Source organism: Neltuma alba, unplaced genomic scaffold (genome assembly GCF_004799145.2).
Source record: "Neltuma alba isolate B1F8T4 unplaced genomic scaffold, ASM479914v2 tig00006741_pilon, whole genome shotgun sequence".
Classification (NCBI taxonomy): Eukaryota; Viridiplantae; Streptophyta; class Magnoliopsida; order Fabales; family Fabaceae; genus Neltuma; species Neltuma alba.
In genome coordinates, this window is record NW_021634568.1 from 111,684 (window position 1) to 124,985 (window position 13,302).

At 37.7% G+C, this 13,302-nt stretch overlaps 1 protein-coding gene across 5 annotated transcripts; it reads left to right on the top strand.

The window, feature by feature from the left end:
- Positions 1-2,677: 2,677 nt before the first annotated feature.
- Positions 2,678-6,142, top strand: LOC114751020 (lysosomal Pro-X carboxypeptidase). 5 transcript variants are annotated; one of them, XM_028939677.1, is made up of 10 exons: positions 2,682-3,172; positions 3,293-3,482; positions 3,590-3,723; positions 3,849-3,961; positions 4,054-4,177; positions 4,329-4,484; positions 5,281-5,436; positions 5,520-5,599; positions 5,697-5,746; positions 5,867-6,142. In XM_028939677.1, the coding sequence occupies exons 1-10, from the start codon at positions 2,768-2,770 to the stop codon at positions 5,992-5,994; spliced, it is 1,536 nt and encodes a 511-aa protein (XP_028795510.1). In that variant the 5' UTR covers positions 2,682-2,767; the 3' UTR covers positions 5,995-6,142. The 5 variants fall into 5 exon arrangements, with proteins under 5 accessions (XP_028795512.1, XP_028795513.1, XP_028795511.1 ...); XM_028939682.1 differs by having other exon boundaries at positions 2,955-3,172; positions 3,298-3,482; XM_028939678.1 differs by lacking the exon at positions 5,281-5,436 and having other exon boundaries at positions 2,680-3,172.
- The last annotated feature ends 7,160 nt before the right edge of the window (positions 6,143-13,302 follow it).

A 13,302-nucleotide genomic window follows, 5' to 3' on the forward strand; every position in this document is an offset into this window, starting at 1 on the left:
GGGTGTTTTATCTCCAGAATGCGGAACCTGTGCTGCGAATTCGTGTTTTCCCAGGTTTCCCAATCGGCACCGTCGCTTCTCGATCTAGTCCTATGTTTCCTGGCTACCAAATTTGGAGACCCAATTCATGATAATCTCGGACCAACCTTGCTTCCCCGTCTCAGCAAAACCCAATTTTAGCGGCATCTTATTATTAGCATACTAACTCACTTCAAATTTTTTTATTTTATAAGGTCAATACAATAACAAATAAAAGATCAGACTGTAAAGAATTTAATGATATGATGACTTATAAATGGGATAAAAAAAAATTTACTCCATCTGCCAGCCATGTAAATTGGGGCGGGGGGACTACTATATGCCCGGGATGAGTCAGTTCGTGTTAAGCAGTTGAGTAATACGGCTGTCATGAAGTTGTCATTATGTGCACGTGTCATGAAATGAGTGCTTGGTCAAAGAGTCATAGATCTGAAATGGCTACACAGCACGCGAGCACGATGTGCACAGTGCACACTATCATCGGACGGTCGCCTTTTCTGAATTCTTTTTCAACATTGGGCGACAAGACAACCCTCCGATGAACTTCTCACTTTAGTCTGATACATTTAGGATCGATGTTTATCGCACGTTCACACCAACAAATTACTTCATGAGAAACTGGCCCCTGTAAATCTAAGGTTAATCATCCGTCTCTTTCCCACTTGTCCCGGCCACATTTATTCAACCTCACCTCCTTCTTGTGGGCCATGTATGCGATAGTGTACATGCGTGTGTGTGTGTGGCTTCATACTGTGGACTGGGCCAGGCCCACGAAACTGTGAATGGCTTTGCTCTATCCACAAAGCTATATACCACACACACCTCTCTTTTGGTGGGAGACAAATGCATCGTCTATCACACCACAAACTGCAACTGTTTTCTCCTTATAGCTTCAATTGTTGATTTTTTTTTTGGTGCATGAAGGAATGCATGTGGAGATCTTTGTGGCCCTATCGAATAGTTATCCCCACCAACAGAAGTGAAAGTGGATGTAATGAAGTGGCGCTAGCACGCACCAAGCAATTCCATTATGAGGAGAAGGACATTGTGTTGGAGTTGGAGGGGGATAAGGATGAAGGATGAGGGAAGGCGCAAATATATATCAACTGATGTAATAAATGGTGGTCAAAAGTGTGAATTAGAAAGTGATTTACATATTGGGACGATCACCTCCACAGAACATTGTGCGTGGAAGGAATTATTCGAGTGAGTGGACCCCGCACTTTGATTGACGTCCAGGGGATGCCCAATGTTCCGCCGTTAGTGCACTTCAGCCATTCAAAAATTTGTTTAGATTGACTTATAATAAGTAGTTTTTAAAACGTAATTTACAGAATACGAGATAAATATACGAAGAGAATTTTGTTTTGATTTACGTGAATTTCTTGAAAATTCATTTAAACGGAGCTCTAAACAAGTCTCAAATTGGCATTGACCGCACGTTCAAGTACTTACCATCACAGAACAAAAACATGATAGTTGTTGAGATCCATATTCCATTCAAAATATCGTCTTTGTTTTTTTACTTTTAGAACTAAACTAAAAATATAGAACTATATGTAAAATTTTCTTTAGGAACAAAAAGAATTTTGTATAATTAAAAAAAAAATTACTCCCTGTATGTCTTACAAAATAAAAGGTGATCCAGAGATGATAAGGTGTCCAAAATTAAAGGATGTTCCTTTCGCTCATGTAATGATGAGATTGCACAGATTACAGAGATGGATGGTATATATTCCTCGCATTAATAAGGAGGTAAATGGAATATTGAAATACTTTTTACTGAACAGATCAATCTAATGAGTCCTCTTAATAAGTGTGAAAGGTATCTGAGACAACTTGTACAAGGGATGGAACCGAGGTCATTAAATAGTCTTTCTGCCACCTCACAACATTGGCTAGGCACGGTTACCTGTATTTTGGGTTCAAAATATTTTCAATTGAACCAATTCTTTATATAATACCATTGCTGCTTGCAGGAATTTCTTATGTACTAAGAGGAGTATTAAATAAATAAAATATTTTAATTTTGTCTTTATTAAAGAAATATCAATAGTAGGAAAAAAAGTAATAACTATTCCTTCTCTCTTCATTTTTAATTACTATAATTAATAGAGAAAAACTGAAAACAAGTCATTAAAAGGTATAAATGACAAATAAAAAGAACCAAAATCCCTTCACAAGTGACAAATAATAAGAACCAGAATGGATGGTCTTATCAAAAATTATTATGAAAATATAATACTTATTAAGCAAGCATTTAACGAATAAAAGACATTAAATAATTAAAAAAAATTAAATTTATAGTTTTAAACAATTACACCAGAGTGAATAATATTCAAAAGTATTGCGAGAAAAATTTTTCTGCATAAAACAAGCTAAATTATTTTAGTGCACTACAATACAAAAGTTTTTAAAATTTTATAATAAAACGGGTTAATATAATATCTGGTTCTTTAAATTTGCTTTTATTTTGCTTCCTTCCTCTGGAGATTAATAACTGCAACCAAGTATCATTTTGGAGATATAAATTATTTTTTGCCAATAAAAAGTTAAATTATTAGCTAATATTATTTTCAGTTCTAATTATAAAACTCATTTGTAATCGGTATATAATTAACACCAGAAGGTAGTATATCACAAGCTCACTGCATCATCGGCTGTCCATTGTCCTCCACTCGAAGTCCCCTGAGCTATCTTTCTTCTCGTTTTGCTTTGCTTCCCACACATGGCCAGAAAAACAATGGCCATAGACTTCGATCGAAAACTCTTCTGGATATCTTTGTGCTGCTCGATGTATTTCAGCTCCACATGTGCCTTCTTCACACCCGGATTCCCACATTCACTTTTTCGTCCACAGTGGCGGCTCGCTGATTCTGGCCAAAATACTGGTGGGTTGTACAGAACAGAGTTCTACACTCAAATACTGGATCACTTCGATTTTAATCCCCAGAGTTACCAGACGTTTCAGCAAAGATATCTCATCAACGACACCCACTGGGGAGGTGCCTCCAAGAAAGCTCCCATCTTTGTCTACACAGGAAATGAAGGAGACATCGAATGGTTCGCTCAGAACACAGGCTTCATGTTCGAAACGGCGCCCTATTTCAAAGCCCTTCTTGTTTTCATCGAGGTAAATCCATGACCATGAACAAGGACAGTTAGCTGTCCATAGGCACGGTTTCTTTATCTTTTTCTTCTTTTTTTGCTGGGGGGGGGGTTCATGGTGAATGATTTAGAAAATGAAATGCAGCATAGATTTTATGGGAAATCGATTCCATTTGGGGGAGATAAAGAGAGAGGGAACTGGAATAGCAGTGAAGTTGGATATCTGAGCAGCACACAGGCCTTGGCTGACTATGCCACCCTGATCGTTGATCTCAAGAAGAACCTGTCTGCCACTGACTCCCCTGTTATAGTCTTTGGAGGATCCTATGGAGGAAGTATATCGCCCTGTCTACTTTATCAATTAATTCTTCTTTTTTTCATTTTCATTTTTCTACTTATTTGATTTTTCCTATTCGATCCCCCATATAAATCGAGATCGCAGTGCTGGCGGCTTGGTTCAGGATGAAGTATCCCCACGTCGCCCTTGGAGCCTTAGCATCGTCTGCTCCAATCCTGCAATTTCTGGATCTGGTTTCACCGTACACCTTCAACGATATCATCACACAAGACTTCCGGGTCTCTCTTCTCTCTCTCTCTATATATATATGTGTGTGTGTGCATATCGCAATACATTCAGTATATATATCTCGTGCATCACCACTTACTTGTTGTTGTGATTGCATGAAAACGTTGACATTTAGAGCGAGAGCGAGAACTGTTACAGAGTGCTAAAAGGTTCATGGAAAGAGATAGAAGAGGCGGGTAACAAACCCGGAGGGCTAGACATCCTGCGCAAATCCTTCCGAATATGCAAGTAATTAAGATCGATGTATCCGGTTCTATTTGAGTGTATAATAAGCTAAGCTAAATAATGCGGCCCGGTAATGTATTTTTGTGAGGGTGCAGGAATTATATAAGCTCGGATGCTTTGACAAGTTGGCTTCGGGGGGCACTGATATACACGGCCATGACGGATTATCCCACGCCTTCCAATTTTATGAGCCCATTGCCTGCTTATCCCGTGAAAAAGGTACCGCCCGCTAATCAGGATGAATTAATCTAATTGGCTGATCAGGACTAATCAGTCTAGTGGGATTAGTATATTTGTCACGTGCATGAAAGATCACGTTTAGAGATATTGATAACAGTGAAGATTGAGAGGGGGGGATAAAATTGTGCAGATGTGCGAGGCAATTGACAGTTCAGGAAGCGGGAACGACACGTTTGCCAAACTGTATGCAGCGGCTAATATATTCTACAATTACTCTGGCACTGCCACGTGTTTTGACCTCCAGGATGATTCTGACCCTCATGGTCTCGCCTTATGGCAATGGCAGGTACTGTACACTTCACGCTCCCAATGTTAAATCTTCAATTTCACCCGGGGTGGGAATAATGCATGTGGGTCCAAATATTCTTTTATAAGTAAACTCCTTTTTATTTGCGTGTCGCCAAAACTAGTCCCGTGATAAGGGGGGAAAAAAAACCAGGAATTAACTATAGTTTGTGGTGACGAACAAAATGACTGGATTCTTGAAGATTGGGTCGCATTGCATCACAAAAAGGAACCATTCGTTCAGTTATTGTTTGGACTGGTATCTTGACGATGGCTCCCAATTTGTACGCCCCGTAATATAGCCACTATACTCGAATTTTTTTTTTTTTTGGGGTCAAAGATACTCAAAATCTCAAATGTCCTTTACAGCCACATTCTCTCTTCAATAAGTAGCAAGAGCTAATTTGAAATTTGATGTGAAATGTAGAAGTAGAGTGAGGATGGCTGCTCTATCAAAAAAAAAAAAAAACAAGGAATGATTGTGGCTCCTATACATAAAATATTCTTAAGGTCTTGGCAGCAGTAGTCAGAACGTTATAACAAACTCGTGATTATTTATTCCGATGCTTAAAAAATATTTTAATTATAATTAAAAGATTCATGACTGCCGAGGAACTCTTGCGTTACAAAACAACTACAATGTAAAGAATGGGCCGCTGTGTGTCGGAAACAAAAGACATGCATGTCGTCCACAAACACTGGGCCTCATTCCGGGGCAAGAAGCGTGATGTGTAGAATAGAAGGCCCACTATAGAGAATAATGGAAAATGAAGCGCCCAAATTGCAATGAGGTGCAGGCGTGTACGGAGATGATAATGCCGGAGGGAGGGAGCAGTGAGGGGAGCATATTCCCAGCTTACGAGTGGAAGTACGAGGACAGAGTATCGGCCTGCTCAGCTAACTACGGCGCAGAGCCCAGGCCCCACTGGATCACCACTGAGTTTGGCGGCCCAGTCCGTACTTGCTTCTCAGTTTTTACTTAATTTAATTCCTAGAATTCAATGGCCCTGTTCTAATTCGATACGTGCGCGTGCAGGGCATTGAGAGAGTGCTGAAAAGGTCAGGCGGCAACATTATCTTCTTCAATGGCTTGAGAGACCCCTGGAGTGGTGGAGGGTACCCTTCTTGTTCCCTTTTCTCCTCCTATCTCCATCTTCAGTCTTAGTGTCCTCATTTGTCATTTTAACATGACCAACTTCAATTCATGGTGCAGTGTATTGAAGAATATTTCACAGACTGTGGTGGCCATTGTGGCCAAACAAGGTATGTGTGTGTGTGTGTGTGTGTCTTTATATTGGACCAGCCGCTGTCTTTTTGTTTTTGTTTTTTGGGGGGGAAGGCGAATGCTTTGACTAGTAATGTAATATGTGTGTGGGAGAGCAGGGGCTCATCATGTGGACCTGAGGTTCTCCACGGAGGAAGATCCACAGTGGCTGAAAGATGTGAGGAAGCAAGAGGTGGACATCCTGTCCGGCTGGATCTCTCAGTATTATCAAGACCTAGCCCAGTGACGCAGCATCTTTTCCAGCTTGTTCTCAAACACTGACACGCTCATTTGTATGACGAACTGTGGTAAACACGATTCATTTGGGTCGACACAATAGATAGACAAATAATATATTCTAAATATAAGACATTATAGAATAAGTTTTATATTTATAGCAGGAAAATCATATAAATAAACAAGGCCCTCTTTCTTCCAAGGGAAATGAGTGCGTGGAAATTGGGGGAGCATATCCATCCACAGGGCTGGGTCGTTGTCACCTGGTACACGTGCTGTCCCCAAATCATTTTCACCGGCCTCATTTCATAAGACCGAACCGAGTTACAGAGTCTGAAGAGCCAGCGTGCACCCCCGGCTGTCTTCTCGGGGGCGCCTTCAAAATCTGTTGACGCCTAGTAAAAAATAAAAAAATATAATAAAAGAGGAATCCTAAAGATTTGAGACGGGATGACTCCCGATCAACGTACAATTTAACACGCGTCCCCCGGTGACTGAAATATTTCCATGTACAGCCGTAATTAACGTTGAGCCCAATGGTCCCCTCACACGTGTCTTCCCCTTTCTTAGTTTTAATCACATAAAATTAATTTACAAAAAAACCAAGAACCAGCTGGTTAGCCCGTCGCAATCATCAACTATTCGGGTTTATCTTCACATCTGTTTCCGTGTCAGGATACTAGTAATGTTTATCGTGCAAAAGCTTCAAATGTTAACCTTCGCCTTTAAAAAAAAGATTTTGTCGACAAGCGTGGAAAATTGATTAAAAAAGAATACAAATCGTCCGCACCACTACCCTGTGGGCTTGCCCCACACTCAGGCCCACCTTCTGGCGACCATGTGCCACGTGCTCTTTACTTTGCCTGCTACTTAGCCTCCTCACTTCCCCTCCATGCGTTACTGTTCCCAAGCTATTATGTTTGGAGCTTTTAAATTTAATTTGGATGGTCAACCTTTATTTTATTTTATTTTTTTTAAATAAACAATTTTTCAAAAAAAATGATAATTAATAGATTATCCTTATTTTAGATATTATACTCATTCAAAATAATTATTTAAAAAAATAAATCTGGACTATATAAATCAAATATTTATAGTTCAGATATAATAATTTGGGGTGTGTAATCATTCTCTTGACTGCCAAAACCAGTTCATACTTTGCACCACCCCCCTTATCAAATTGAAATCCCTTTTTTTTTCATTTTGAAAAAATAAGCAGGCGCATATTTCAATATTTTTCTACCCCCATTTGTTGCTTTCTAATTTTTATGAAAATTTGTTACGGATATGCATAAAAAGAAAGGCACATAGAGTAACTCACAAAAAATTAATAATTACGTAAAAATCTCAATGATTAATATATTCTACTCGTATTTAGTGTCATGTTTTCTTAAAGAAACACCCTTGCATGTTCGACTTGTTCTCTTGTGAAGAGACTTTTATGTTGCTTAACAAATACGGTAAATCCGGACGTACGCACGATTCTAACCCCAGTTTTTTCCATTCGCCTCGTTCATGTTCAAAATAAAATTCGCCTTGACAAAAATTACCAGGATGATCATTATATTTATCTGATTTGGATCCAGCTACGTGTGTGTATTCATCCCACAACTGTTGTTCATACAAGAACAGTAACCAGCTCAATCATGTATACGATATGTTACGGACATGCATAAAATTATATAGCATTACTGGACATTTATATACTACTTCTAAGTCTAATTAAAAGAGCTATTTGGCTAATTTGAGGAGATTAAAAAAGTAAGTCGAGTTAGTTATTTATTCTAAATAGGTGTTGTCTTTCATAAAATATTCTTGTTAATTAAGTGTATTGGCTAGAACTATCATTGTTAGAAGGACTACTTTAAAAAAAGATCTTATATTAAGAACTTGAGGTGATATTATGACTTTGTCTTTCTATTATTTTCTGGCGAGCTATTGACTTTTTTTAACTTTATCATCTTTTTTTGGTTAATAGACTTCTGCTTAAGGATTTCAGGGTTGACGATTACGTAACTGTGGTGTTACCAAAGCATACTTTAATCAAAACATCCACATTTTTTACTATAAACGAATCGATATATACAAATTTAAATCACTGTTTATCATTTTATACTCTTTGCTGTGTAGTTTACATATACTTTTTTTATTTTATTTGAGTAATATACATATACTGATATACATATAGATATATAAAAATGATATTCCACACACACACACAACAACAACAACAATTCCTTGAAGACAAAACAAGTAAAAAATTTTTAGGGCACAAAGGAGACATGAGGAGCAGAATCAATATTCTACTTAATTATTAGAAGAACAGATGGAGAATCGTATTTTGTTTGGATTGTTTAATTTTTGCCACTTAAATATTTTGTCTTGAAAAATAAAAAGATAATATGTCAATTGCGAACAAAGCGAACAGAGCAAGGGTAAAAAAAGAGGTGTTTTCAGATAATTATCCCGTGTTCAATAATTGAGAGTGAAATTCTTAACCCAAATCATTTAAATTTATAAAGTTTAAAGCATTCTTGAAATCCTGGCCAAAGAAAAAGGGGGGGGGGGGGAGCAATATTTTGAATCACTTAAAAAAGAGTTAAGAATCACAAACTGTTGCCTCGTGGATATCTATTGAGACCACCGTATGTAACGATGAGAGGCAGGCGGCCTGAAAAAGAGGAAAATTGGCCTCTCCCGCATTTAGATTTTCTTTTTTGGGGTATTTAATTAAAGATCAACTTGGTTGAATTCTATGTATCTTTTGATGTCTATACTATACTCCCATACTCATACTTTAACTGGATTACCCTTCACCTTTTGACTCCACAAAATGACAATTATTTTACGTTCGGGACTTGCGAACCCGTGACCTACATGACCCACATTTTATATGCCGTCCCTGAACCAACATTAGATCATTTTCAATATTTCAAAATATATACTGTGAGAGATATTAATAACAAAATTATTGCAAGTACGAAACCTCAGTAAAAATGCATTATTCGATTGACGACAGATAAATATAGAGGTCAACTCTAACTATAGACCCCAGTTAAAATGAAGTTCTTTAATTAATTTCAAACACTCGACCGTAGTTATGAATCGCTATCTCTACCCTTGCGTACCCAAAGGAATATTACAGGGTCAAATTTTATTTTTTGTAAAAAAAAAAACAGAGACATGCTCATTTAATTTAATGGCATTTCGGTGATGTTAGCCTAGGATTAGTGGTCTTTCCAATCAGCCAAAGCACCTTATAGCATATATCAACAAAATCTATTCCGTGGCAACGGATCAACACCAATTTAAGCCACTCGATCATTAATAATTTACCCCCACACACACGCACATATAAACCTATATATTATAGGGTAATAAATGCGCGCCTTGTAACTTAATAAAATATATGATTCTTAGATTCGACACCATTAATTATGGATAATTATCAAGCCTTTGAATGCCTCCTAATTCAGGCACTTGCGTTCATCGCCTTTTGCCATCTGGCTTGCTTAAATTCACTCCAGCGCTTTTCACCCGCATGTTTACTTTATGGATTTCGCGATAAAAAAATCAACGAAAACTTTCTTATTATTTTTTTTGTGAGTCACACACACACACACCATTAAGCAAGCTTTCCATTTTCGTCGTTACTATCTAATTGATCAAAATCTAGACAGCAAAGCAAGGAGCAGCTAGTTAACTAATTAAACGCAGTGCAAACTCATGGAACTGATGTGACTTTGGGGATGGGATTGGTGATTAGAGCGGGAAGAAAATTGGAAAGGTAAGGCTGAGAATTAAGTCACTAGAGCTGTACGTAGCCGATGAAAAGTCCAACAAATCGGCCAGATTGCATTAATTTTCAAGCGTCTAATACCAAAGCCGTATGATGGTCCATACACAAAGACAAGTAACAATCATCCCTCAAAGTGTATGGACTTTAGGAGTAGGGTCCCCTACACTCGTTTTAAATTAAAGTGGGAGCAACGAAAATGGAAATTTTGTATTGCACGCGGCAATAACTTTATTGAATTTTGGCGTATCATCTTTCTGGTTTTGGTCATTTGGTTTGGTTCGAGCTGTGTCATTCATCCGCCTTTCCCATTATATTTGATGCATATCTCTCCAGCAGACTGAAACTCTTTGTTCTGCTCAGAAAAAAGAATCACGACGCAAACATATAAATTACTAAGTATGCTAATTAATGAAGGTGAAATGATAATTTAAGTTGTGATTTTTTTTTAATTGTTCCTCAACTTTTTGCCAAGTCAAATTTGATTCTTACACAGTAGCTAAACCCTTCTTTTCAGTCCCAACAAAACTTTTTTTGGGGTATCGATTAATGATTAAGGCTCTACATATATAGCCAATTGCCTATAACGTAACATATATAATATCCCTTAACAACAATTTCTTGCAAAATAGCATTGCTTATGTAAATTTTTCCTTTAATCGACGTTACGTTATTCTGACAAGCGGAAGATCCTCTCGTGAGCTCCCGTTTAATAAAATGGAGAAAATTTTCGATAGAAAGACCGTCTTACTAAGAACAAAATATTTGAGATAAATTATAACCCCTTTTGACCCTTACATTATTCTATATCATAATATTTAAAAAATCGCATAATTCCAACCTCAATTTTGGTTAAAACCTATAAAACACCACCAAAACTAGCGTGAAGGGGAGTGTTAAGTTGCATTTTTGTATTGAATAAAACAAGAAGTTGTTTGATGCTCAAGTACGAAAAACTATCAGGTGCAGCATGGATGCGAATCAACTCGTATTAGATTGCGAACATCGTTCTTGGCCTTTTGTTACAAGTTGTTTCGGATATATTACGGCTACAATGAACAACGTTACAATCTGGAACACTTTCTCTCACTCTCTGACATCGCACGTAAGGCAAGACATTTCGTTAAGCCAATAATAGCGTTTCTCACAAAACCGGGCAAGCTGGCTTTGTTCATTGAGAGAAACTAGATAAGTAATTAAAAAAAAAAACAGACACTTTAATCTACGCCAACTGTTACATTATGAATTTATATATGCCCCCCTCCCCATGTAGCTGTAAATAATTTATTGCTAACACTAAGACACGGTCGTCATATGGACTGCACTAAACATTACTGACAGTATAGATCTTGCAAAAGCAAAACCCAGTTGAGGTGGGGTTTTACTTGGGGAATGAGGAATACCCAGGACTGAAAAATATTAAATTGGCGATTCCGTCACTGTGTGAATTACCCTATTTCCCTTTTGCAGTCACCCTAGTTTCTATTTATATCGGTCGGACTTGTCTTCATCCTTACCTTATGCAATAAAACTGTCAGAGATTTCCATATAAAGAAATAAACCACTCATGAAATGCTATTACATGGCAGATTCCTCACACTGAGGCCCAGCCTGGCCGTTTCTTCATGGTCAAGGATTCCTGCACTTAGCCAAGCAACGCCTTTGAGAAACTGATGGAAAATTTCAGATACCTGTATTTACATGCAAGATTGTCTCATCATTTGCAGAACTCGTAGTTTCTTTTTTTTTTCTCCCTGGTTTCTTCTGTACACAGGTTTCTATTTATTGTTTGCCTGCTTGCTATTAAATGCACTCCATGTGTTGGTGTCTTTGCCTATAGGTCGACATGACGGAGAGGAGAGCAAATATATACCTGGAGTTCAGGATGACGCAACCACAGTCGTTCCGTTTTGTTTTGTTTAGAGAATAATGAAAATAAACAAAGAGCTCGATGAGCTCTATAGCTATAATTGTGGCCTTTGTCTCAACAGGGACTTAAACTAGAAGAACCTTTTTGTAGGGGCACAAAAGGGTGTCTGAATCTACCTGGAAATTGAGACGAGTTTTGTCTTTTAATTCGTATAAAAGACAACTCACTCGGAAATAAATAAATAAATGACATGATGCACAACTATCTATATAAAAAATGCGAATGGGAAGACAAAAATAAGGGTCCAGATGTGTATACAGACAGAGAGAGGATAGTTTGCTTGTGATTGTGATGAAAGCGTGAGGGAGAGAAGAGTAAGTGTGGAGGAGGGAATTCAAACACGACTGCCCAGAAGGGGCTGTGTTTTCTTCAGTTGGACAAATTAATTACAATCTTATCTCATTATTTCTCTGTGTGCTTATTGGAAAGTGAAGGCATCTCTCTGGAGCTAGATATTTTTTCTCCATCATCAACACATTCAAGTCGAACGTTTCTTTTGTTGTTTTCTTTTCCAACTAGGAATGGCCAAGCACCAATTATGCTGTCATGCACGTGAATTTAATTCTTCCGCCCTGAACATATTATATACATCCATCCCCAAGGCACCAAATACTGGTACAAATTCAAAGTAAAAGAGGAATACCTCCTCCTCCTGGTTTTGTTTCTTTTGTGATGACTATCTCATAATAAAATATTAATTAATGTCGGCCGCCCATCAAAGCATTGGACATTCAAATTATAAAACAGAGAAGAAAAACGGGTCTTTTCTAATTTCAGTTCATAGAAAATAAACCGGGAAATTTCATTTTAGTCCCAAAAAAAAAAAAAACAGATCTGAGCAATATATACACATATTCGGGGATTGTGGTGAAATTGAGGTGGAAATGGTGAGTATTGAATGCAGGGGGGTGTTAATGAATTAAATGGAGAGTAAAGTGGACAAAGACACGCCGGCCGTGGAATGGAAACGAAACAGCAGAGATAGTGCTTTATTTTTTGTAGCTAGTTGGATTATCCCCCAAGTGATGATCGGGGTTAATATTTCTTGCTTTAATTTCCAAATCATTATTTGGTACGTACCTGGTATTGCTGACGAGCATAAACAGAGATTCAAAACTTATCGGGTTCCAAATTATTTATTTGTGAAGGAGAGGACCCCACCAATCGATTTGCTTGCCAATTTAGTAACATGGGGGATGTCTTTAATTTCTCTAAATTATTCACCCGTAGACTCTCTCTTTCTTCATAAGATTCATAAACATACATGTTCGGTCCAATTCAGTTCTAATAATTCATTTTTATAATCCGCCTGTGTCTCCCCTGTATGCTATTTTAATATATATGTTCAGCCATCTTCTCCATCCCCTAAACTCCTCATCATCCAACTTACTCATTATTATTACTACTATTATTTAGATTGGCCATTTATTTAAAGCAAGAAAGCTACGCCAGTACAAGCATGCAATTTCCTCAGAAATTTTAATTTGCCTTTCCCCACTTCATATCAGGCCGCACTCATGGCTTATAACCTTAAAGTCTCGTACTTGCTGACTTACATTTTCGTCGTCCCCGTTTCTGTCTGTCTGTCTCTC